Source organism: Ursus maritimus, unplaced genomic scaffold (assembly GCF_017311325.1).
Source record: "Ursus maritimus isolate PB19 unplaced genomic scaffold, ASM1731132v1 scaffold_23, whole genome shotgun sequence".
NCBI lineage: Eukaryota > Metazoa > Chordata > Mammalia > Carnivora > Ursidae > Ursus > Ursus maritimus.
Window position 1 is genome coordinate 31513404 of NW_024424786.1, and position 27659 is coordinate 31541062.

Below are 27659 nucleotides of genomic sequence, written 5' to 3' on the forward strand. Positions count from 1 at the left end.
AATTTCAGTAGTGGGAGGAGATAACATGGTTCTCTAACTTCTACATTATTTTTAACAAGTTTGTGATAGAATATTTGGTTAACTGAAATGCTTCTTTAAACAACGTCCTTCTCTTATTTGCTTATACAGTTCATTAGCACTTTGGAAGTTGTCTCCTTTTTCCTGTTCTATACATGGTACAAATATGCAGGAGAAGGAATAATTATGAGTGATTTAGTCTTCATCAAGAGTCAGAGGGTGGACTGTGTAGGAAAGAGCCATTTACTACACACCAGGAAAGTCTGTTCTTATCTATGGTTATGCCTGGCTTTGACCTTTGACTAGGATAAGACCACCGGGGTTTTTAATGTATTTTTCAATGTCCGCAAATCCCCAAGAATTGTTTTTTTTTACTGATGGCATTTATTTGGCATAGCTGGCTTAATGAGGGACATAATCACCTCATTGCAAACTTCTGCCTTGAGCTCTCCTGAAGCCAAGACTTAACTCATGCTGGCCTTGGTGGTTCAACTGGAAATGAAGGTTGATTGTCTATGTGAAAAAGGACTCTTGGGAGGTTGTTTGGACACCTCTTGGGCTTACAATCTTGCCTGTACTTTGTTTCTTGTTTCACGGTATCGTTGGTCTTTAAACAAATGAATTCTGTGACCACGCTTTGTGGGTTCTTGTGAGTCCTTTCAAATATGCAAACTCGTGAAATCTTTACAGTTGATGTCTCCACTAGAAGTATTTTTAGGGTTAGTAGGATAAAAGGAGATGAACAATGTTGCCATTCCACATTTTTATGTCTTCACCATTTTACAACATTTTTGTGTTACCTGCCCCAATGAGCATCATTATGTGTTTAAACTTATGTGTATGGATGGAAGATAACATTGATGCCCAAGACACAATACCTTTGTAATTAAATTTGAAAATATGTATCCCTAAGATACTCTAGGGTGGATCATAACTTCCTCTCATGTAGCCAGTATAGGGGAACTAGACATGTAGCCAAGTTACCATGTGGCGAGGTCACTCCTTTGATTCTTTTCCTATCAGAGTTTAGGATATCTGTCTGGGTGTGTGCCCAGAGATGTGTTAACACACCTTCTGTTATAGTCAGCCCTGTGGAAAAATAGCATGGTTGAGCTGGGAAATCTGATGATAGGGAGAGATTGTGGGACAAAAGTAGTTATAAATAGAAACAGGTAGAAGCACTTAAAGTGGATCATGTTTCCAGAGCAGAAAGAAATCATGCTATTTTCAAGAGACCAAGAGAGTCTTGGAACAAGAGACAGTACTCTTACCACCTCTCTCATATGTCACTGATGAAAGTCTAAGTCTAGAAAAATCCTGTGGACTTGTTTTCTCCATAGTAGGGGACTTGCCCTCCTGCTGATTTTCAGGCTCTACCTAAACACTCCCAACTGGATAATTTGGAGAAAAGAAGTGAGATTACACATTGATGACTCTACTTATGGCTAGATGACTACAGGTATAGTTTAGCTTGGGGTTTTGTGGCTATATTTACCATGCGGTCATTTTCAGATGACCTGAGAAACACTACCAATGAATCATATAGGAAATAAAATGTGAATAATAGACATTCTGCATCACAAATGGATATGATAAGTTGCTAATCTGACTGATATGATGGAGGTAGATTCTTGCTGACTTCCAGAACTGGCAGAGCTTGATTTGTTCCTTTGAATATACCAAATGTGGAAGTGGAAAGAATGCGTTTAAGGCCAGTAGAAATAAAACGCAGAGAGACTTGAGGGAGGCCAATGTGGGTTTGCTTTAATGGCGCAGTACTTCTGACCTTTCTCCCCTGGTGGTATGTGAAGGACATTTTAAACAGAAGAACATTCCCGTTTGAGACTTAAATTAATGAAAGAAATAAGACCAAATTTACTGCCTCTAAAACACATAAATGAGTGCATAGGTCGGGACATTGTTCACAGAAAGTGCTCAACAAACATTAGCTGTCAACATCAGCATCATGAGCTTGGTCATCCTTAGTTTTATATTATCCTCTTTCACCCCATCTATCTTGGGCACTACAGCTAGATCTTCAAAGGGTAAGTTTGATATTTTAGACATACTGTTGCTAGCATATATTTAGAAGATGGTCATTCAGGAAATTATGGCAAGACATCTATTTTTTAGAATTTATTATTGAAATGTAAATGACGCACAATGTTACGTTAGTTTCAGCTGTACAACATAGTGATTCAACAGTTCTACACATTATTCAGCGCTCACCAGGATAAGTGAGTCAGCCATCTGTCACCATACAACAGTGTTTCAATATTATTGATTATGTTCCCTATGCTGTACTTTTCATCTCCTTGACTTGTTTTATAATGAAGTTTGAACCTTTTACCTCTTTACCCCTTTCACCTCTCCCCGCACAACCACTTCTAGCAACTACCACTTTGTTCTCTTACTTAAGAGTCTGTTCATTTGTTTGTTTTGGCAAAATATTTATTTTTAAAAGGTCTTCATAGCGTGTGTGACCTAACCTGATATAAATTCTGAGAATGAGAGAAATAGCATCAGATGATATTCGAATGTCTGGTTGTGAAATCACCTTCTGAACACAAGTTTCTGAGCTCTTCCTCAGGAATCCCAAGCTCTGTACAGAGATAGGTCTGTTGGTCTCTGGCACTGGGCTCTCCCTTCTCCTCCTTGGAGAGCACCAGAAGGGGATCCATCATTAGTGAAGGCTTTTGAAATATGCTTTGCTCAGACATCTTGCAGTTACTCAAACCAGCTCCCCCATTTGTTACTGTAGAGATGAATAAGGGCATTTGTATCCTAGACTGGGGAGTTGGTGGCGGGCTAGCATTTAGTGTCCAGAGATCTGCTCACAGGTCCCATTAGTTTCCTTGCTGAGATAGCAGCTCAGTGCTATGCCGTCCCTACTTTTACATAGATGACTTTTTGTTTTGACTTACTTTGAAGTGAAGTGAAGTAAGGCTGGCATAGATGTTTGTTCTTCCTGTAATCGTGGTTAGTGAATGATGGTTAGTAGTGGCGTGCCTGGGCTCCTGTTGTGCGTGGCAAACTTTCTGTCCTGGTGACATCACTGAATGTTGTAAGCATGTCTGAGCAATTTCACTAATTTTTAGCTGATTCATTTTTTCAATCTAAATCATTTAATTCTTACAATATAAGATTGTATGTAATACTATTTCGATTTTACAATTTAAAGAATCAGTAGAGAGATGATGCAGAATGCTTACACTGACAAAGCTAATTAATGCAGGAACAAGATGAGAAATCAAGCCGATGTGATCCAGAGCTCTTAATCTCTGACCTCAAAGCATCTGACTATTTCTGAAGCTCTCCTAGAATTTCATTATGTACATGTTATGAATTCTTTTTTGTAATCCAGATTCGTGGTCATTGTTGTTCAGTTTTATGACACTTGTTCTTTCTGCACTGGTAATTTCCCCTCCCATATGTTCAGACTCTTCCTCTGTCCATGTCTAAAACACGACTTAACATACAGGGATTTTCTGCCTTAACTCTATGGACTTGATCACGTATATTTCTTTGGCGTCAGCCAATTCTGCTTCTAATTCTTTCTGTAGACAATTGCATCATACTGAGAACCTGTGGTGATGTGATTTTTAAAAAGTACCTTTGTGTGGAAGTATTCTCTTCCTGGGATTGTGACAAGTAAAGAGTTTTTTATTGCTGTGGTGCAGGAACATCTATTAACCTCTCAGATTTAGGAGGATAAAAAAAGGTATATTTGAATGAAAGTACTTCCTGAAGACTCTCTGCTGTTCTATACTTTTTTGCATATATCGTTACTTTACCTCTTTTATTTGTTTTTTAAATAAGATTATCATTTATTCATCTGAGAGAGAGAGAGTGAGAGAGAACAAGCAGGGGGAGGTGCAGAGGGAGAGCCTGACCCCTTGCTGAGTGGGGACCCTGACATGGGGATAGATCCAAGGACGCTGAGATCATAACCTGAGCCTAAATCAGACACTTAAGCAACTGAGCCACCCAGGCGCCCCTTCTCTTTTAAATTAAAACTACATTCTAGCTGTAGCACCGGTTATAAAGACTGTTGAAAATATTGATGCAGAACTATTTCATACACAGAATCAGGGCAACATCATGACTTTTGTGGCCTGTTGCTCCTTTGTCTTGATGAGTCCTTGTCCATAAAATATATCGATGATTATATTTTGTGAATGAATTGTTATAATGATGTCTATAGTCCAAGTTGGATTTGGATTATGTTCTCTTTTTCTTCTTATTTTAAAAATATTAATCCATTTCAGGGGCTCCTAAAATTATTCTGGGCTCTAGGCACCATGCCTACTGTACCTTAAGGTGTACCCACAATATATGTGGTCCTGAAGAAAACTGATCCAGACCGGATAATTGACTATCCCAAGTTTAATCAACTAAGAAGGGGAATACATCTCTCTACACTATCACTAGATATTTTTATGTAAATATTCTAATCCCAAGATTCATTTATCACCAGTTTTTATTACTTGCCCCCAGAGTTTCTTCATGACATTTTTCACTTCTGCATTTCTGAGAGTGTAGATTAAAGGGTTCAACATGGGAGTTACTATGGTATAAAACACAGTCACAGCTTTGTCAGCAGGGAAGGAGGTTATGGGTCTCAGGTACAGGAATGAACAAGGTACAAAGAATAAGATGACAACAGTGACATGAGAAGCACAGGTAGACAGGGCTTTGCGACGCCCTTCGGAGCTATGGGTCCTCAGAGAGTACAGGATGACAATGTAAGAAGCAACTAGCATAGAGAAAATGAGGAAACATAGTGACCCGCTGTTGGCAGCAATCAGGGGCCCCAAGGTGTCAGTGTCTGTACAGGCTAGTTCCAGGAGAGGTATTAAATCACACATAAAATGGTCAATGACATTGGGGCCACAGAATGCTAACTGCACCATGAACAAAACCTGGATCCCTCCATGAAGAAAACCTAACATCCCAGCCATTCCCAGCAAGAAAGCACAGACAGGTGGGCTCATGATGGTCATGTAATGTAAAGGCTTACAGATGGCGACATAGCGGTCATAGGCCATGACAGCCAATAGGATGATCTCAACCCCACCAAAGAAATGTTCAGCAAAGAGCTGAGTCATGCAGCCATTGAAGGATATGGTGTTCTTGTCAGAGATCAAGTCAAAGATTATTTTAGGTACAATGGAAGAAGAGTAGAAAGCATCTAAAATGGACAAGTAGGACAGAAAAAAGAACATGGGAGAACCCAGAGCTGGGCTGATGAAGATGGTGACCGAGATGAGCAGGTTACCTGTCAGTGTGATCAAGTAGGTGATTAGAAACACAGCAGATAAGAATTTCTGCAGCTGTGGGTTCTGGGTCAGGCCCAGCAGAATGAATTCTGTCACATTGCTCATCCTTTCCCTGGATTTAGCTTGGGTTATGTTCCTTCAGGGAAGATCAGATGGTCCATCTGGAAAGATCACAGATATTCTGAGTAGTATTTTTAATTCAGCAGCAAAATCTGGATCACCTCTTTATTCCTGGCCTCTGGGATTGATGGAACCACACCTTCCACTCACCTCAACCAATTTGGAGCTAGTTATAAAAAGGAATACAAAGAATTTATAAATTATCTTATTCATATCTCAAACACCAGAATAAAAGCAACGTTTTACTCTGATTGTTGACTTATAATTGACTTCCAAACTCTGGCTGTAAAACTTTACAGATGGCTTTCGTTCACTGTTTTCTGGGACAGATTTCATCAGTAACAATTATTTTGAAGTTATATTTGCCCATTGGCATGAATATTTATATGTATAGGAACAAAATATTCTTTCAGATGTCAAGTGTATATCAGATAGGAAAAGTGCCATCCTTACTGTATCTTTACCGGCAGTGTTCTTTGAGCTAGGGTTCCTTTCTGTCAAATGAATGCACACACACACACACACACACACACACACACACACACACACACACACACACAGCTGCAGATGAAGTGTGTCCGCTTCAAAATGTCAAGGAAGTGTCTTTATAAAGCTCTTTGAGCCACATTCAGTCAACAGCCCTGGATGTTGTGTCTGACTCAACATGACCGATACATACTCACTCTTCTCACCTCTTTGGATGCAGATATGTCAGTGGTACACAGTTCCTGAAAAGTCCTCAGTATTTCTTCAATGAATTTTCTGTGCAATTGGTCTTTTATCACATAAAGAATAATGCTCTGGAATAGATTTAGAAATCCAGACACATTTTACAAATGGAATTAAATGAATGATGGAGTTTCCCTGAATTTCCTATTGTGAGACAGAAATGTTATCTAAGATAATACAAGTTTTTCTTTTGACGTAAGTTTGGTCAATTAAGATGAATTAAAGTTTTCATTGCTAATTGGTGGAATAATGAATATATACCAGAATGTGTTCCTTTATTAATGATCTGTACCTGGATTTCCAGTAGTGAGCACATGTTACACATGATCATAGGCTATTTTATTCCTTCTCCCCCTCACTTTCTCCTTTCCCTATCCCTGCCAAAACAATATAATGACATGTTTTTCCTCAAAAGTTTCTGGACACAGCATTCAGCATCATGGCCTTTCAGCTTCAATGAAGGTTAGGAAAGTATCTTTTGTTTCCCAGAAGCTCAGTCTCTTTAGTGGTTTCTTCTCTGTCCACAGCTGCTATGAGTGGAACTACGTGATTCATCATCCTTAATAGATTTAATGCACAAATTCCAACCTCCGTGTGGCAGTATGGAAGTCATGAAGAGGGAAACAGTTTCAAATAATCAGATATAAAAGCCTATTGAAGCAATCTACTTTGACATGCATGTGTACCTTAATGTTATAGAAGTGCCCTTAGTTCTCAACAGCATCTGGTGAGGTAGGATTACAGATCACGTTTCTTCTGATGTGTTCATGTCATCATGTTCAGAGTCATCTTTAGAGAAGCAGATCACCTTCAGTTCACAGCATCTGGCTATAAAAAGTATTTGGGGAAAATAATTTGGGTAAATTAGGTTAAACTGTTTAAAATTTGGGGAAAAAGATTTAGTTATTACTGACCTGGATCTAGTTGACTGTGGATTCCACGGTTTTCAGATTGCACCCGGTCATTGTTTTCTTCGGCTGAGGGCATAGCCCCACAGCTGCAAATACAGTCTGTCAACTAACAATTGGCACTGCAATTCTCTCTCAGACAACTCCCCCAGAATTGGTCATTTTAGTTTATTTTGGTTCTCATTATCAGTCTAACGTACCCAGAAATGAGCTGTTTTAGTTAGGAAACTTCAATTCTCTAGGATTTAATTTCTACTCGCTTTCTTGGCCTCTTATGAAAGTATAGACACATCTTCAAAATACGTATATGTCTTAGATCTCAGGACCATATTTAATCTAAAGGAAAAATAATTGGAAAAAAGAAAAAACTTCACATCAGAAAACACTAGTATATGGAACTATAAAACGTAGAAGTGCATCAGACCCACTTGGTTGGATATTATATATATTTCAAATCCTGCCAAGTTTATGTTTCCCGACAAGTGCATGAGAGTGTGGAGAGAATTCTTTTTATTCCTCCTTTTAACCTCCTTATCTTGGGAGCAGTGTCTCCCGTATGAGTCTTAAGCTTGTTGGTATATGCTCTGCCTTTGTCATTTAGTTAAATGTCCTGTAATTCTCTCTTCATAGACTCTAGAGAAATATTAAATAGACTGTCATGAAGTGCCTGCACTTTGGTAATGCATTGACCTCTCAAGTCCTCAGAGGATTAGTAATTGGTCCTGTTGGAGTAATTGGTCCTTTTCTGGAAGCGTCAGCCACCGTCTTTCATTTGCTCCTACTTGGCCCCCACAACCATCATTAGAGGCCAGTTCTTGAAATGCAGTTGTACTTCGGTGAAACATGTGTCTGTGGGTATAGTTTGGGATGATATTTTGGTAAGAAAAGTTGGAAAGCTTCCTGATAGGGCTTTGTTTTTAATTTTTAACATTGTTGAGCCTGGCATAGGAGAGTGGGTGGGTTTAGGCATAGGTCAGTGTTCAGAGAATGGATTTCTTTCTGAAAATGTGATTCTTCTAAGTGTACAGTTGTCCTGAGAATGAAAATGCCAGTTGTCAAGGTCATGTGCCATGTTAGTCTGGGAGACTGACATTTTCGTTAGTGGCTGACAATGGAGACTCAAATGGCAGAATTCTCAGCTACTGAGTTGGGTAATTTATGATTTCCTTTGGTGTGTGTATCTAGATGAAAGATCCTCATGGTGTGTTCATGGGAATATAGCTTTTCTCTCTATCCCACACAGAAGGAATTGTGGAGATTTATAGTAAAGAGCAGTGCTTCACATGGTAGGTATTGAGAAAATCACAGCAAGGTAAAGATTATATATAACAACATTGAGAGGTAGAGGGTGGATATAATACAGAATGGAGGCTCCACTATAATCTTCTCTCCTTCAGTTTCTGATGTGTTGAAGAGCTGGAAGAAATCGTGCACAAATCACCTTGAAAAAAAACAACCTTTTCCTGTAAGGTAACTGATACACTCCTAAAGTCCCACATCTCAAATGGAAGGAGTGCCTTCAGCCCTCTCCTCAACAGTTAACAGTTTTACTCACTCACAGTATGTCCCTCTCCCTTGTTTTTTTATTTTTTAAATTGTGGTAAAATACACATAATGTAAAATTTGCCATTTTAACCATTTTCTTTTTTTTTAATTTTTAAAGATTGTATGTATTTATTTTAGATAGAAACAGTGAGACGGAGAACATGAGCAGGGGGATGAGGGAGAGGGAGAAGCAGACTCCTTGCTGAGCAGGAAGCATGACCAAGGGCTTGATCGCAGGACCTCGGAATCATGACCTGAGCTGAAGGCAGACACTTAACCAACTGAGCCGCCCAGGCGCCCATAACCATTTTCAAATGTCTAGGTCAGTCATTTAGTACATTCACATTGTGTGCAAACATCATCACCAACTAAGTGGAATTATGCAGTGTTTCTTCTACCACTGGCTATTTAACTTAGAGTAATGCTGTCAAGTTTCATCCATGTTGTCACAAATGACAGGATTTCCTTCCTCTTTAAGGCTGAAAAGTATTCCATGTCTATATATACTACACTGTTGTTGTAAGGATATGCATCTGCTGATGGTCGTTGAGGTTGTTTCCCCATCTTAGCTATTGGGAATAATGCTGAAAGGAGCACAGGAGTGCAAAGAACTCCTTGAGATCCTGATTTCTGTAGTTTTGGATAAATACCCAGATGTGGGATTGTTGGATTATATGGTATTCTATTTTAATTTTTTGAGGAACCTCCATCCTGTTTTCCGTGGTGACTGCATGAATTACATTCTTACCCTCAGTGAACAATGGTTCCCTTTCTCCACATCCTTACTAATACTTGTCATCTCTTGTCTTTTTGATACTTGCCATTTTAAGAGCTGTGAAATGATATCATTGTGGTTTGGATTTATATTTCCCTGATGATTAGTAAAGTTGATCATATTTTCATTTACTTTTTGGCCATTTGTTTATTTTCTTTGTGGGAATGTCTATTCGAGTCTTTTGCCCATTTTTAATTTGGGCTATGTTTGCTATTGAGTTGTATGAGTTCTTTGTCTATTTTAGATACTAACCCTGTATTATACGTAAGGTTTGCAAGTATTTTTTCCCCATTCAATAGGTTGTCCTTTCACTCTGTTAATTGTTCCTTTGTTGTACAGAAGATTTTAAGTCTGATGTATTCCCATTTGTCTATTTTTGCTTTTGTTATCTGTTCTTTTAGTGTCATGTCCAAGATTTCGCAGCCCATTCCAATGTGGTGAAGATTTCCTGATATGTTTTGTTCTCAGAGTTTTACAGTTTCAGGGCTTCCATTTTAAGTCCATTTTGAGTTGGTTTTTGTGAAGATATAAGTGTTCAATTCCATTCATTTGCATGTGAATATCCAGTTTCCCCAGCACCATTTACTGAAGAAATTATTCTTTTCCATTGTGTATTCCTTTTTTTCTGATTTCATTCCATTCTAGCTTTATTTTTTTTATTTTTTTATACTATTTTTTATTATATTATGTTAGTCACCATACAGTACATCCCTAGTTTTTGATGTAAAGTTCGATGATTCATTAGTTGCATATAACACCCAGTGCACCATGCAATACATGCCCTCCTTACTACCCATCACCGGCCTATCCCAGTCCCCCACCCCGCTCCCCTCTGAAGCCCTCAGTTTGTTTCTCAGAGTCCATAGTCTCTCATGCTTCATTCCCCCTTCTGATTACCCCCCTTTCTTTATCCCTTTCTTCTCCTACCGATCCCGTTGTGTATTCTTGGCACTCTTGTCCAAGATCTGTTGACCATATGAATATACATGGGTTTTTTTTGTGGTTTCTCTATTCTGTGCATTGGTTTCTATGTCTTTATGCCAGTACCATACAATTTTAATTACTGTAGCTTTGTAATATAGTTTGAAATCAGGAAGTGTGATGCTTCCAACTTTGTTCTTCTTTCTCAAGACTGCTTTGGCTATGGGGGTCTATTGTAGTTCCACATGAATGTTGGGATTTTTTTTTAACGTTTATTTATTTATTCTAGAGAGACTGAGAACATGAGTGAATGAGGGGAGGGGCAGAAGGAGAGGGAGAGATCTCAAGGTGACTCCCCATTGAGATAGGAACCTGGCATGGGGCTTGATCTCATGACCCTGATTTCATGACCTGAGCTGAAACCAAGAGTCGGTTGCCCAACTAATGAGCCACCCAGGTGCCCCAGCATTGTGTGTGTGTGTTTTTTTTTTATTTCTGTGAAAAATTCCTTTGGGATTTTGATAGGGATTTTACTGACTCTAGGTCACTTTGGATAGTATGGACATTTTGAAAATGTTGAATCTTATAATCCATGAACACAGGATACCTTTCAATTTATTTTCCTTTTTTTTTTGGTTTTGTTTTTTTGTTTTTACTTTCTTTCATAAATATTTTGTCTTTTTCAGTTTACAAATCCTTAAAATTTTTAGTTCAGTTTATTTCTAAGTATTTCATTCTCTTTTGGGTAATATTTATTCTGGCCTTATACAGCAAGTTCAGATGTGTTTTTTCCTTTTCAAATTTTTAGAAGTGTTTGAGAAGCATGGGCATTTATTCTTCTTTAAATGTTTTTGAGATTTCACCAGTGAAGCCCTCTGGTGTTGGGCTTTTCTTTCTTGGAAGGCTTCTCCTTATGGATTTGATTTCCTTGCTCTTTATTTGTTTATTCAGATTATCTACTTCTTCACGCTTCAGATTTGGTAGAATGTATGTTCCTATGAATTTATTTCTTCCAGGTTATCCAATTTATTAGTGCATGGCTGTAGTAGTGTCTTATAATCCTTTTATTTCTGTGTTGAGTTTTAATATTCCCTCTTTATGTGTGATCTTTTCTCAGTCTAGCTAAAGTTTGTCAGTTTTGTTTTACTCTAAAGCACAACTTTTATTTTCATTTATAATTTTCTATTGAGTTTGTAGTTTCTCTTTCCTTTATCTGCTGTAATTTTAATTATTCCTTCCTCTGTTAACTTTAGACTTAGTTCTTTTTTTTTTAAATGTTTTTTTATTATACTATGTTAGTCACCATACAGTACATCCCTGGTTTCTGATGCAAACTAAGTCTAGTTCTTTTTCTCATTACTTGAGGTATACTCTTTGGTTACTTGAGATCTTTTTCAATGATGGTGATCATTACTATAAATTTCCCTCTTAGTATCGGTTTTGCTGCATCCCATAGGTTTTGGTGTATAGTTTTAAATTTTGTTTGTTTTGACATTGTTCTAATTACCCTTTTGATTTCTTCTTTGACCCATAGGTTGCACAATAATGTGTTATTTAAGTTCCATGTATTTGTGAATTTTCCCCTTTTCCTTCTGTTATTGATTTCATTTCACTTCATTGTGTTTAGAAAAACTACATTGTATGATTTCAATCCTCTTAAGTTTATCAAGACTTATTTTGTGACCTAACATGATCAACCCTGCATCATCTTCCATGTGCACTTGAGAAGAATGTACATTCCACTGCATATTGGAATGACTGTTCTGTACGTGTCTGTTAGGTCCATTGGGTTAACAGTGTTGTTCATGTCCATTGGGTCCTTATTGATTTTCTGTCTATGTTGTATCCATCATTGAAAGTGGAGCATTGAAGTATCTTACTATTACTGTGTTTTTGCCTCTCTCTGCCTTTATATCTGTTAATATTTGCTTGATATATTTAGGTCTTCTGTGTGCATAAATATTTATAATTATTAAATCTTCCTTGTAAACTGTCCCTTTTATCATTTTATAATGTCTTTATTTATGACAATTTTTGTTTTAGAGACTATTTTGTCTGGCATAGGTATAGTCCTGCCCTCTTTTGGTTGCTGTTCACATGGAATACCTTTTTTTCATCATTTCAGTTTGAACCAACGTGTGGTTCAAATGTTAAGTGAGTCTCTTGTAGACAGCATTTAGTAGGTCAAAAAATCCATGGAGTCACTGTGTGTCTTTTGACTGTTGAGTTTAACCCATTTCCATATAAAGGAATTATTTATAGGTAAGTCCCGCCATTTTGTGCTCTGTGTGTCCCGTAGTTCTTCTGTCCCTCCTTTCCTTTCTTACCACCTTCCTTTGTGTCTTGGTGATTTTTGGTATTGATATGCTTTCATGATTTTCTCTCTTTCTCTGTTTTGGAGAACTTTTGTCTTGGGTCAAATTTGAAACTTTTTATTTGAGTTCTTTCTCTTAGAATGATCTGTGTCTGTATCTCAGAATACTTCCCATTGCATTGCTTTGCAATTGTCTTAAGGTTGTCATTTAAATTTGAATGCGTAGTCTTTCTGTCTTGCTTACGCAATTACCATTAACTCTCTCTTTTGTACTAGATACTTTTGTTTCTATTACCTAAGGCAGAAATCCATGTAATTACAGCTCCTTCAGGGGTGAAGTGGTGTATAGTACATCTTTGACAGAAAAATGTTCCTCCAGTTATCTTCTGCCTGGGAATCATGTGCATGATTGTTCTTTGGTTGTACTTGGAAGAATTTTATATCCTTTTGGCTTTAGGCAGAGAACATAATTTATTCTAGGAAGAGCCCAGATTCCAGTGTAACTGGTGCCCGTGGAATTGTGCAATAAGGCATCATTAATTTTGGGATGAATCCTCTCTCATTTTTAAAACTCATTCATTTCTGGTTGATCTTTATTTCTCATCATAATAAATATTGTTTGACTACATAGTTGGGATTGAAACTATGCATTTTTAGCTAAATATTTACACATTATGCCTTTCATTGAAATATTTTATTGTCTAATTGGTTACGTAATCTATACCCAAAGCTTTACAGAGAATTGTTCCAGTGAATACACATACTCAGAGGTTTTCTATAGGTTGTGACAATATCATGCTGATTTGCAATGTCCCTTTGATCAATAACTTGCAAATGCAGAGGTTTCTAATTGGAAGAGACTTTAGTCATCAGTTAATCAAATATTGATATGAAAGAGGAACCATTAAAGATTACAGAAAGCACAGGGAGCATAATAAACTTAAACCACGTATTTTCACTTCAAGACCATTATCCTTTCTATTTAACTTGTTGTTAAAAGTTGAATCAAGTTCTTTTTTTCTCTCTAGTCACGTGAACAGTTACCCAAGATTACTCTGTGGCTCCAGAGCTTCCTCATGGCATTTTTCACCTCTGAGTTTCTAAGGTTGTAGATTAAAGGGTTTATCATGGGTGTTATCATAGTATAAACCACAGCCACTGCTTTGTCAATGGGGAAAGTGCCCACAGGCTGAAGGTACACAAATATACAGGGTACAAAGAATAGGACAAATACAGTAACATGGGAGGCGCAGGTGGACAGAACCTTACGTTGTTCTTCAGTACTGTAAGTTCTTAGGGAGTAAAGGATGAAGACATAGGAGGTGATAAGAATAGAAAAAATGATCAGACACATCAGCCCACTGTTGGCAGGAACAAAAAGTCCAAAGATGTGAGTGTCAGTGCAAGAGAGTTTTAGCAGAGGGAAAAGGTCACAGATGAAGTGGTCAATGACATTGGGGCCACAGAAGGGCAAGCAGACAGTAAAAAGGTTTTGAATCAGAGCATGAAGAAATCCCCCAGCCCAGGCCATGGCCACCAGGTGGCCACACATTTGCCTGGTCATTGTGAGCCTGTAGTGTAGGGGCTTGCAGATGGCCAGGTAGCGGTCATAGGTCATCACCGTGAGCAGGATGATCTGAATTCCTTCAAAGAAATGCTCTGCAAAAAGCTGAGTCATGCACCCACTGAAGGAGATAGTTTTCTTTTCAGTGAGGAAGTCAAATATCATTTTGGGAGCCATGGTGAAAGAGCAGCAGGTGTCTAGGAAGGACAAGAAGGACAGAAAGAAATACATGGGGGAGGCCAGGGCTCTGGTGGTGGTGATTGTCATGACAATGAGTGGGTTGCCTGCCACAGTGAGAAAGTAGATGACTACTAACACAGCCAACAAGAGTTTCTGCACATCTGGGTTCTGTGTCAGGCCAAGCAGGATGAATTCGGTCATGTTGTTCATTTTTTCTTTGAATCCACTTTCATATCTGGATAACTAATTTTCCTGTGAATAGCAAAGGGATTGCTGTTGTGTTAGATAAATTTTGATGATGCAAATCATTTCTGTCAGGATTGTTTTCTGTGAGACTGATGGAAACCCCAAGCAGATGAGCTCAGAATTAAATTTGGGACTTATTACTAGTTATATAATGAGCACATAGCCTCCTCACCCTCTGAGAGACACAGACAGTAAGGGGCATGCATGCATTCACACATATACTCATCCGTAACACAAATACAATTTTACGAAAGTAGGTCCTTTCTTATCATTGCGCACAAATCCATATTCTCTGAATAACTGCCATAGTATTTTCTCCCCTAGGAAAACCAGAATGATACGAGGATCAGAGGAGGGGCAGAGGCTTGAATTCATGAGAAGCTACTGCCCTGTGTCCCTTCTCTAGTCACCTCTGCTGCTAAGGCTAAGCTGCAGTTGTTATTCTTGGTGTTTGTAGCTTTTTCAGGGTGAATATAAAACATCAGGCAAATTCATTTTGAAATTAGGAATGATGGAGTCACATTTCAGAAAAAAACTGAGGGGATGTTTGAAGCTCCATTACGATATAAGAGCATTTGGATTTGTGAGCTTACAACACATTTAAACAGAATTGTCTAAGAACATCATCAACACGAAAAAGGAAGAATATCCTGTAGAGGAAGAAAGAGCATGATGTGAAATGCAAAATCCTGCAGATTTACTTGAAACTTTAGAATTCACTGTTTGGACAATTTTGTTATGTGTATTTTCCCCGGGTATTTTGCATATAAAAATTCAGATTAAGGAAGACTTGGAGAAGCTCTCTGGATGTATTTAGAAACCACATTCTTTAAAGGTGAGGAAGCAAAAGCATCCTAATTCGTTGGACAGAGTGTGTTCTTCACAGTCAGCTAGACTGTGTCTTCACTGTGTTCTCACTGCTTAGCAGCTGTGGAAGGATGTGTACAGACCTTAGTCTTACTCCGTCCAAACTGTCTCCCGTATAAAATAGGTAATATAACAAATAGCACAGGGTATTGAAGAATATCATTATTCCATAGAGCAAACTTTTATCTCAAAGGTAAAACATAGCTTTCTTCACAGTCTAAATTCTTGAAGGAAGGATAAAAATGAATAAACCTTTAATTTAATTACTCTTAACCTTGAAATATTTAATTGTTGTAATATAAAGATAGAAAATAAATGAAGAGAAAATAAATGAAATATTCAAGAAGCTAGGAAAGAAACCAGTTATATTCAGAAAAAAGATTGAATGCAGAAATCAGTATATGTCAATAGAAAAATGCTAGATTTCATAAATACATTAGAAGTTTTCGTATTTCAAAAATACAAGTACCTGAGCAGAAATATAACTGATGATGGGATAAGCTTAAAAAGAACCAAGTGCAGTCAGATTACAAAAGGAGATTATTTTTATTTTTTTACTTTTAATTTTTTAGAAGATTTTATTTTTTATTTTTTTTATTTTTTAAAAAATTTTTATTTATTTTTTTAGATTTTATTTTTTAGAGAGGGAGGGAGAGAGAGAGAGAAAGCACAAGTGGGGTGAGGTGCAGAGGGAGAAGCAGGCTCTCCACTGAGCAAGGAGCTGGGCACAGGACTCAATCCCACAAGTTCGAGATCATGATGACCTGAACTGAAAGCAGAAGCTTAACTGACTGAACCACCCAGGCTTCTCAGGGAGATTATATTTAAAGAATATTTAAAAGATTATTATGTGTAGTTCTTAAAACATTTTCAACAACTGGATAATTGTTTTTCAAAATATAATTAGTCTTCATGCCATCATCAAACAAAAATAAGAAAGAGAAAAAAGAATAGAGTGCATTAATGTCCTCAAATAAACTATGGATTTGTTCAAAAAAGAAAAAGAACTGAATGTATATCTAATCTCTGGATGAGGAAGAGCATGTTAAGCAAAAGGCAATGGTATGAGAAATTGGAGAAACTAATGGATTTAGTAACATAAAGATCTGGAACACACTGGGAACATACTTGCAAGAAGTATAACAAGTAACCATTATTATGGAAATAGTTTTTATAAAAAAGTTCTACTCGTAACATTAGGAAAAAAAGGGAAAACTAATTAAAAGATACCTCTAACAGTAAAACAGTAGATCTCTCAAATAATCCTCTATTTCACAAGTCATCAAAGAAGTACCATATAAACACAGTGGAATGCTTTTAACTATCACGTTGGTAAAGATTTATGACAGTTATGTTACCCAGTGCTGGTGGCTGCGTGTTGATATAAAATCTTCTGGAAAGAAGTTTGACCTGATATATAAAGGCTTTATAACTGATCATGTCCAGTGCTCCTTAGGCTTGGGAATCTATTCTAGATAAAAAATTAGGGACAAAGATTATGCATGCATGTTCATGTTGTATTTCCTAATTATTTATGATGAATAAATGAACATAATCCAAATACCTGCATAAAGATGAATAATTAAGTGAATTATGGTTATGAAATGTCAGGTGGACATTGAAGTTAATTACAAGAAGAGTTCATAGTGTGGAAAGATTCTTCCAATATAATATTGAGTGGAAACCACCAGATATAAAACAGTTTATATATTTGATCTAAAATGTCCAAAATGACATACATACATAGAGAAGCATCTGAAAAAAAGGTACAGTATAAAGATTTTTTAAAAAATAGTGCTTTCTTGAATTATGAGTTAAGGGCACCTTCTGTCAAAAATTACTTTTTAATCTATGTTTTCTACAAAGTGAATAGATTACCTTTATAATCAGTGGGATAAGTTAGTAAAAGATATATTATTTTCTTATCTCTGTTCTGGGTTCATCATATCCTGAGTGACTGCTTTTCTTAATAGACTACATGTAGTCATTCTTCAAAAATTTCTGTGACAGTAGATACACATATTTAAATCTAACTGACCAAATTAGAGGCCCTAGTATCACCCTGAGAACAAAATATTAATAAAAAAATTACACGTTGTACCTACCTGTCTGAATGCGTTCGAGAAAGAAGTATCAGATTCTTTCCAGAACAGGTGTCTTATTTCAGAGCACAGTTGGCATGGGGGTAGCCGTCACTGACCCATTCCAGTGGCTGCTTTGCAAGTTCATCCATTTTGATCTGAGGTATAAGATTTCTTTTGTTCACTTAGTGACTGGAAAATGATTGCTGAGAGAGACTTCCTAAATAATTCTGAGCTCATAGGCTGGGTTTAGTTTTGCTTCCTAGGCTCACAGCTTCCTTTGAGTGGAATCTACGAGCATTCCAGCTCAGATAATAAATTTCTTTACTTGGCTTCCAAAGTGTTAGGCTTCATAAGAAATCGAGGGGGGAAAACGTAACCACCGGGAGAACCTCTCTCTCCAAGCCACCTTAGTACATATTTGCCAGTACTTTTTGGTGACCAGATGAGGTATATTTTAAAAGCCACTTGATCTGAGATCTACACTGATTTAAAGCCCTGAAAATAGCAAACTTCGTTAAAGCAGGAAGCTGATTATTTGCAAGCACCATACAATCAGCAGTGAATGAAGGATGCCTTGGAGTAGCAGGCAAGTTATCTCAAGTCAGCTCTTTTAAGTCTTTTTCTTAGTAAGCCTGTGCTCAACCCAGAGATGCCTCCTTTGGTGTTTGGGAATCTGGATCCAGCTATGTTGGAAACTCAGAGCCAAACAGCTTCTGTGATGTGTGTCTGGTTATTTTTATGTGGTCTTCCTGGGTCGATCTTTATCAATATTTCCATGTGTGGTTTCAGGCAAGAATTTAAATGGGTATTAGTTAAGTGCAAGGAGTTAGGGAGTCTCTGACCTTTCACCATTCTAGCAAGGAGGGAAATGAACAGAATATTTCTTTATTAAATTTAAATATAAGTACAGAATTTGTGAGAGAGGGATCCCATTGCACACACGAACAGGTGGCTGCCTTGCCTTGGAGCCCTACATGAGATCCTCCTGTGGAGTTACCTACACTCACAGCTGAATGGGTCCTTCCCTATGCTCAATTTACGGTGGGTGCCTAACAAGCAGTGTGGTGTGTAGATGGTAACTCTGTTGTGGAGAGCCATCACTCAGTCTGGACGTAGCTGCATAGAGGCTGATTAATTGAAGAGGAAAATATTAATCCCCTAAGTGTGTTAAGAGTGGTGTTTCTTGTGATAACAGAAGAACTGGATTATAACCTTAGTGATACAGTATGGCTTTTCTAAAGTTTGGGCAGTCGTCAATGGACTGGCAGTGCAGTCTGCAGCAGGGTCCTGGGATGACTGGAAAATGAGGGCAACCCTGGATTATATCAAATGAAGGGTCTGAGTGAAAATTAATTCAATAGCAAGAAGTAGCTGCTGCTAGAAAGGGAGCCAATCAATCAAAAATAATGCAACTGTTCCTTGGTTTAATACCAGTGTAACTGGTAGGATTAACTTGATTTCAACAATATCTTTAATACCGATATTGATGATCACAGGTATTAGGAAATTGACAACATCTCCCATGATGTTCATCCAATTAAATCTGATTGGTTAGGGCAGGAACTACAATTAGTTAATAATTAATTAATTGTTACACTAAATCTACCTATTGATACTTTTCATAAAATTTTAATTTCAGTTGTGGGAGGAGGTAAAATCATTCTCCAACTTGTGCTTGGTTATGATTAAGTTTGTGGTGGAATATTTGGTTAACTGAAATGCTTCTTTAAACAACAACCATCTCTTAGTTGATGATAGAAGATATTAGCACTTTGGATGTGGTCTATTTCTTTCTTGTCTATAAGTGGTGCAAAATATTTAGGAGAAGGAATAATTTTGAGTGATTTAGTGCTGATCAAGAGTCAGAGGGTGGACTCTGTAGGAAAGATTTATTTTAATACTCAACAGGAAAGTCTTCTTTATTTCTGGTTTGCAAGGTTTTGACCCTTGGTTAGGATAAGTCCAGTGGGATTCTTGGTGTATTTTTTAAAGTCCCAAACTCCCCTAATGACCGTAAGAATCAGTTTTTTACTGATTGTTTTGACCTGATGTAAGTGATTTGACCAGAGGACATAAACAACTCGTCGGAAACGTCTTCCTTGAGCTCTCCTGAAGCCAAGACTTATCTCATGCTGGTCTTGGTGGTTCACCTGGAGATAAGCTTGCTTGTCTGTGTGAACAAGGACTCTTGGGAGATTGTTTAGTTATTTCTTGGATCTTCAGTGCTTGCTTGTACTGTTTCTCAGACTGGTTCTAGCCAACATAATGTTCATAGAGGCTCATGATGATGAGAAAGATTTGCTCCCCCAAAGAGGAACACTAGAGGGATCTCTGTTGCAGGAGGTAGAATTGAAATTGGCTTGGAATCAGGAAGCTATAGTGAGTGGATTAAGTCAGTAATTGCTATGATGGAATGCCATATCTATCACTGTTGATGGTAAAAGACCTGCCCCTTATGTAGGAAAGCATATTGGCTGTTTTAATCACTATGTAATCTGACATCTGTAAAGTCTAATGGCCAGGAGTGCTAGAGGGCCAAGGCCAAGAGGAGGTTTTTATAGGAATGTTATGCTAAGCTTCAATTATGGCAGGTTGTTATTTTACAGTGTGGCCTTTATTGATTTGTGATGGCCTGATACCACAGAGATTTCTGTCAATGTTATCTTCCCTTTGGTTCAACTGGTTAAAAGAAAAAGACTCTGTTGAACCTGTTAGGGAAGGGGTGGCAGGTGGATAGTGTTACACAATGATTCTTGGAAGCCTGTGTATAAAACTAAACCTGTACTATGATATCTGGAATATGATTATATCCACAAACCAGAGGGCATCCAGAATTTGATAAGCAGTGGCCTCCAGTCACTATTCCAGTAACTGGAGTGTGTGGTGCATGGGAAAATTTGTTGGGAAGGAAAAGAGAATGATCCTGTAAGTTCACTAGCTTTATGGGGCGTGGAACACTAATCTCCCTGACATGGCTTCCTGGTGGAACAGAGGATTTGTAAGTTCATCAATGAAAACATATTTTGGGATGTTGATTTGAAGCCCATGATTGGTATGATACCTTTGGAATTGGATTGAGAAAAAAAAAAAAACCCAAAAAAACACCCACCTGAATTTGGTCTTAGAGTATTTGAAACTGTATGAAATGACTCCATTAATGTGTAGAAACATTTTAAATAACTGGATAATGCAAGAAAAACCTAATTGAGCTGCAAGAAAATATTGAAAGATTTTTGTATGGGTATGATCCCTAGGGGTATGCTTCGTTTACAGAAATCTTATTTCCTCTTGAATGAGGCCAATCCTGGTGGTCACTGAATAAGCTTATTCTTCTATATAATTTATTGTTGAAAGTGTTATGAGCTATATTTTAAAAGATGCTTGAGAATATGTAGAAAGGAGATTGTGATTGAGGTCAGAGGACGGACTGGGAAGGAAAGAGTTAGAAGCAGGTTAGCTGTCCCAGGTATTCTGCTTGAGGGGTGCATTTTATTGATAATACAGTGAAAGGAATTTTGTAAAATTTTCTTTGGCAGGAAGAAGAATACAGGCACAAAGTGAAAAAAATCTCATTTTATATAATAATATTTCCTGTGCAATACTTTTAAGTATTTTTCCTGGTTCCAGTAGGTTATATTTTCAGTGTTTCACATCTAATGTCAGTAGCTTACACATTCCCCCACAGTTTTATGTTCCTTTGTACACAGATTCTGTTCACCTGTTTAAACAGGTGACATTTATCTATATTTGCTGTCACAGAAAGTGTTTACCACTTAAGAGAGAACTTAAAAATCAGGTTATGAAACAGCATGTGGCCTGGTGATGTAAAATTCTGTAGCTTGTCATCTGCCTGTGCAGGTCTGGGTAGCGATGTGTGTTTGGAAGTAGGTTTATCAAATGGCAACAGTACTTAACTTTGTGGTTCGAGTCTACTTTAGATTGAACTTTTACTTATACTTTTTGTTTTTTTCTTAATTTACAGTAAGCATACTTGATTGCCCCAAATAATAAAGACACATTACAAACAGAATATACTGGAACTCATAATAAACTCAAGCTGGTTTCTTGACAAAAACCAACATCCCAGATGAGGTTCTAGATTCTGGGGGCATCACGCTGAGTAGAATCACACTCAAATCTTGTCTTCAAAGAAGGACCAAGTCCCTAGAATTTAATATTAGAAAGCTCATTAATAGAATGGATTTTCCTCTTAATAGGCCAATGGAGAAAAACTGTATGATTCTCTCAGTAAATTGTGGTAAAGTATTTTATTTCAGCTCTCAAAGCTATCCTGCCAGTGATTACAGTTCTTTTAGAATGCTGGAGATGATTTAAAATAAGAAGGCTCTGCAAGCCATGTCTTAGGAACTTTTATTAGCTATTTTATCCCTCACCCAATGAGAGTGGGGCAGTGTCCCATTCCAACACACCCCAACTCAGAGTGCCTTTGCTAAGGTTTTTATCACTGAATTTCTTCAGCCTCTTCCAAGTTTCCGCTAATTTCAGCACCTTTCCATCATCACATGGAGTCGGTAGAGTGGTCCATGGTGCTCATAGTGTTTAGACACACAATCCCTAGAGGTCTGCACATTGGAGAAGTGGTTTTCTCAGGGTGCCATCAAGTGGCCTATGTCTGGCACTTCAATCTGTGTACCTTACAGTTGAAAAATCGTAGTGATTGGAGGAGAAGTGTTAGACTCAACTCAGTAAGACTGTGCACTGTATTTAGAAGTTTTGAAATGTCATAGAACTGTGTGTGTGTATGTTTATAATGAGCATGAAACTAGCCCTGCAGAAATGGACCATGCTTCTGTGACCTCTCATTTTCACCCAAGAGCAGAGGGCTTAATTTAGTCAAGTCTGTTTTTCTAATCTTATCTTGTGACTTCAGCTTTAAAACAGTTCTAGTTTCTGTGATGGAAATGCTTTCTGTTGGGTGTGGCACCCTTGTTCCCAAAAGGTAATTCCCGAAGGCTTAAGTACTCTGCCTTCGGAGCTTGATGGGGTCGGTTCACCTGTTTCTTGCCTATCTTTGGTTATGTTCTAGTTCTTTGCTGTAGATGAAACTCATCTCATCTAGTCCTCAGCATAAATCACATACACTGTCTCACTGAAAATTGTGAGTAAGAGACAGGAGGTGCCAACTCAGCTCCATTGTATGCTGTAGTATGAATTAGTTGATGAGAGAACTGTATGTCTATTCCTTTTCCAGCAAGGATTCTCCATCCCAGGCTTTCATTCACCTTCCTTTTGACTCAGTACAAAACTTTGGAGTTATGCTGGCTCTTCTCTCTTTCTCTCCCCTTCCTTCCCCCCTCATTTCATAGCTGATCCATGAGCAAATCTTAGCTCAACTTCAAAATACGCCCCATATTGAAGAGTTCTAGCCCCAGACATGGTAGAGTAAGCACAGTCTGTCTGCCTACCACAGAGATGCAAGTATGAACCCTAGACAGAATGCAGAGAGAAGACATCTGAACGCATTTAAGCTGAATGATAACAGGCACATTTGGAAGGAGATCAGATTTGAAGGTTCTGCTTTATTATCCACCCTTCTCTTTATCACTTGGTCTGGACTCAAAAGCTATCCAGACCTGGAAATATACATTGGGTACATGTAGGAAAAGCTTCAGGAAAACGTTTCTCTTATTGGTCATACAAGGGGGCCAGAGAATGAAGAGATTATCTCTTCCCTTTCTTTTTACTACTACTACTACTGCTACTACTACTACTACTACTACTACTACTACTACTACTACTACTACTTCTCCTCCTCCTTCCCCCCCTTCTTCTTTCTTCTTTCCTTCTTCCCTCCTTCTTCCTCCCTTCTTCCTTCCTTCTTCCTTCCCCCCTGTTTTCTCCTGTCCTAGACCAGACAGTCTTGTGGCAGAGAAGCAGTGACAAAGGCAAAAGTGGTGGTGGGACACGTGCCTTAAACTTTCAGGAAGGGGGATTTTTTTTAAAGATATTATTTATTTATTTGACAGAGAGAGAGACAACCTTCAAGAGAGGGAACACAAGCAGGGGGAGTGGGAGAGGAAGAAGCAGGCTCCTAGCAGAGGAGCCTGATGTGGGGCTCGATCCAAGAACTGGGATCACGCCCTGAGCTGAAGGCAGACGCTTAACAACTGCGCCACCTAGGCGCCCTAAGGAACGGGGATATTTTTAATTCACCATTGGAACTGTGATCTCAGGAGCCTGGGACAAATCCTTGTTATTCTCTCTGTCCTTCTGAGTCTTGGCCATTGACAGACTCAGTTGTGGGAAGCATGCGGCACAGTAAGAAAACTAAAACCAAGTTTACAGAGCTAAAAAGCACCAGGGAGATGAAAGAGAGGAGAACACTCAAGAGAGTCATCCCATTAAGCTGTGTATGAATTCCAGAGTTCTCCACCTCAGAGTGGTGAGATGTGTGAATCTGAACTCAAACAGCATACCAGAGAATGGCGTTATAGGACAGGCCACCACTCAAGTCCCATACTGGCCACTGGGTGGCGTACAGGTGAGAAAGAGCTGAGGAACAATGCAGAGGATTTGCTAACTGAACTGACTTTGGAATCACAGCCCATAGAAGATGGATTGGAAACTGCAACCTGAAACTAGCAAGGTTAATCACCTCCTAAAATTAAAGATTCAACATTCTCAATTTAAAAAATATCAGGTATCCTTGCATAATATTCAAAATCTCCAGAATACGATCCAACTTTATTCAGTATACAGAGAAGCAGGAAATCTCAACCTGCAAGGGGAAAAACAATGATGAGCAGACACAGTGACGCAGATGTTGGCATTTTCAGACAAAGACTTTAAAGCAACCGTTATAATCATGATTCTATCAGTAAGGGCGAGCATACTTGAAACATATAGAAAGATAGAAAGTGTCAGTCAAAGAAATAGAGACTATAAAAAAGAATGCAATTGAAAATTGAGAACTGAAAGATTCAGTGGCCAAAATAAAGAATTCACTGGCTGGGCTCAGTGGCACAGTAGGAATATAAAAGAAAGGTTAACTTGAAAATAGACCTATAAAATTATCCAGTCTGGGATGAGTCATCCCAGAGGGAGGAGGAGTAGGAGACCTTAATTTCATCTTGTCTCAGGAATTCAGCTAGATGGCTATCAAATCATTCTGAACAACTGCAAATTCAACCGGAGAGCTAAGAAAAGAATAGCTGCTTTTTGAATAGAAAAGTGCCTCAGAGGGGAGGGGGGTGGGGGAATGGGATAGGCCGGTGATGGGTAGTAAGGAGCGCACATATTGCATGGTGCACTGGGTGTTATACGCAACTAATGAATCATCGAGCTTTACATCGGAAACCGGGGACGTACTGTATGGTGACTAACATAATATAATAAAAAATCATTAAAAAAGAAAGAAAAAAAAGCGACCACTTTCTGCAAGGTAGGAGGTGGGGAGAAGTGAATCTGAGGCGATACACGGGAAAATAAACTGTGGGGGGGGGCAGCCTCTGGAAGCCAGCTACTGCCAAGTGATAGAACAGCAGAGCACAAAATTAGAATTTTAGAACTCAGCTCTGGTGAGGGATGTTGCTCAGGTGGCCAGTCGGGGGCAGAACCATTGCTGGGCCAGTGTAGTTTTAGGATCCTTGGGGTTACAGGAAGACTGGGGGTGCCTGAGTGAGGCAGAGCTGCCAGGCATTGGAGTGGGGAACTGATGTAAACAGTGAGCCCGGGAGTGGGGTCTCAGCTCGGGGTTGTCCTAAACCATGAACTGTGGCATTGTCGGGCAAGTGGTCTCTGAGCTGGGGCCCAAGAAGCAGCAGAACTGGTGAGTCACCCCTTCATCTCCTGGAGGAAGCATTTGACAAATTGTTTTAAACTCTTCACAGTGTAAGGACAGAGGGAACATACCTCAATATCATAAAAGCCATATATGAAAACCCCACAGCAAGTATCATTCTCATTGGGAAAAACTGAGAGCTTTTCTCCTAAGGTCAGAAACACAGCAGAGATGTCCACTATCACCACTGCTGTTCAACATAGTAGTAGAAGTCCTAGCCTCAGCAATCAGACAACAAAAAGAAAAAAAAGGCATTCGAAAAGGCAAAGAAGAAGTCAAACTCTCACTCTTTGCATATGACATGATATTCTATGTGGAAACCCAAAAGACTCCACCACAAAACTGCTAGAACTCATACAGCAATTCAGCGAAGTGGCAGGATATAAAATCAATGCACAGAAATCAGTTACATTCCTATACACCAACAATGAGATAGAAGAAAGAGAAATTACGGTGTCGATCCCATTTCCAATTGCACCAAGAACCATAAAACGCCTAGGAATAAACTAAAGAGGCAAAGGATCTGTTTTCAGAAAACTATAGAACACTCATGAAAGAAATTGAGAAAGACACAAAGAAATAGAAAAACATTCCATGCTCATGGATTGGAGACGAAATATTGTTAAAATGTCTATGCTACCTAGTCAGTCTACATATTCAATGCAATACCTATCAAAATACCACCAACTTTTTTTCACAGAACTGGAACAAATAATCCTAAAATTTGTATGGAACCAGAAAAGACCCTGAGTAGCCAAAGGAATGTTGAAAAAGAAAACCAAAACTGGTGGCATCACAATTCTGGACTTCAAGCTCTATTACAAAGCTGTGATCATCAAGACAGCATGGTACTGGAACAAAAACAGACACATAGATCAATGGAAGAGAATAGAGAACCCAGAAATGGACCCTTAGCTCTTTGGTCAACTAACCTTTGACAAAGCAGGAAGGAATATCAATGGAAAAAAGACAGTCTGTTCCACAAATGGTGTTTGGAAAATGGGATAGCCACATGCAGAAGAATGAACCTGGACCATTTCCTTACACCATACACAAAAATAGACTCAAAATGGATGAAAGACCTCAATGTGAGGCAGGAATGTGTCAAAATTCTAGAGGCGAACACGGGCAGCAACCTTTGTGATTTCAGGTGCAGTACCTTCTTGCCAGACACGTCTCCAAAGGCAAGGGAAACAAAGGCAAACATGAACTATTGGGACTTCATCAGGATAAAAAGCTTTGGCACAGCAAAGGAAACAGTCAACAAAACCAAAAGACAACCGACAGAATGGGAGAAGGTATTTACAAAGGACATATCAGATAAAGGGCTAGTACCCAAAAGTTATAAAAAACTTCTTAAACTCAACAACCACAGAACAAATAATCCAATCAAGAAATGGGCAGAAGACATGAACAGACATTCAAAGAAGACATCCAAATGGCCAACAGACACATGGAAAAGGAAATACAAATCTAAACCATAGTGAGATACCACCTCACACCAGTCAGAATGGCTAAAATTAATGTTAGGAAATGGCAGATGTTGGCAAGGATGCAGAGAAAGGGGAACCCTCCTACACAGTTGTAGGGAATGCAAACTGGTACAGATACTCTGGAAAACAATATGGAGGTTCCCCCAAAAGTTGAAAATAGAGCTACCCTATGACCCAGCAATTGCACCACTGGGTATTTACCCCAAAGATACAAATGTAGTGATCTGAAGGAGCATCTGCACCCCAATGTTTATAGAAGCAATGTTCACCATAGCCAAACTATGGAAACAGCCCAGATGCCCAATGATAGTTGAATGCATAAAGAAGATGTGGTATATGTATACAATGGAATATTACACAGGCATCAAAAATGAAATCTTGCCTTTTGCAACAACGTGGATGGAACTAGAGGGTATCATGCTAAGTGAAATAAGTCAATCAGAGAAAGATAATTATCATATGATCTCACTGATATGTAGCATTTAAGAAAAAAAAACAGAGGATCATAGGGGAAGAGGGGAAAAAGTAAAACAAGATGAAATCAGAGAGGGAGACAAACCATAAGAGACTCTTAATCATAGGAAACAAACTGAGGGTTGCTGGATGGGGGGGAGGTGGTGGAGTGGAGTAACTGGGTGATGGACATTAAGGAAGGCATGTGATGTAATGAGCACTGGGGTTTATATAAGACTAATGAATCACAGCCCTATACCTCTGAAATAAATAATATATTATATGATAATAAAAAAATGACAACCCATATTTGTAAAAGATCCAAGTAGATTTACCAGAAATTAAAATATAATGTAAATAAA

The 27659-nt window shown here is 38.4% G+C and overlaps 2 protein-coding genes across 2 annotated transcripts; both read right to left on the reverse strand.

Moving 5' to 3' along the window:
- Positions 1-4481: 4481 nt before the first annotated feature.
- LOC103672285 (olfactory receptor 4C45-like) lies at positions 4482-5495 on the reverse strand. The gene has a single exon (XM_008700949.1). The coding sequence runs from the start codon at positions 5400-5402 to the stop codon at positions 4482-4484; it is 921 nt and encodes a 306-aa protein (XP_008699171.1). The 5' UTR covers positions 5403-5495.
- Positions 5496-13573: 8078 nt separating this feature from the next.
- Positions 13574-14619, reverse strand: LOC103672286 (olfactory receptor 4C5-like). Its single transcript, XM_008700950.2, is given in 2 exon segments — positions 13574-14569; positions 14572-14619. Coding segments are annotated over 2 exon segments (951 nt in total). The 5' UTR covers positions 14587-14619; the 3' UTR covers positions 13574-13633.
- Positions 14620-27659: the final 13040 nt, after the last annotated feature.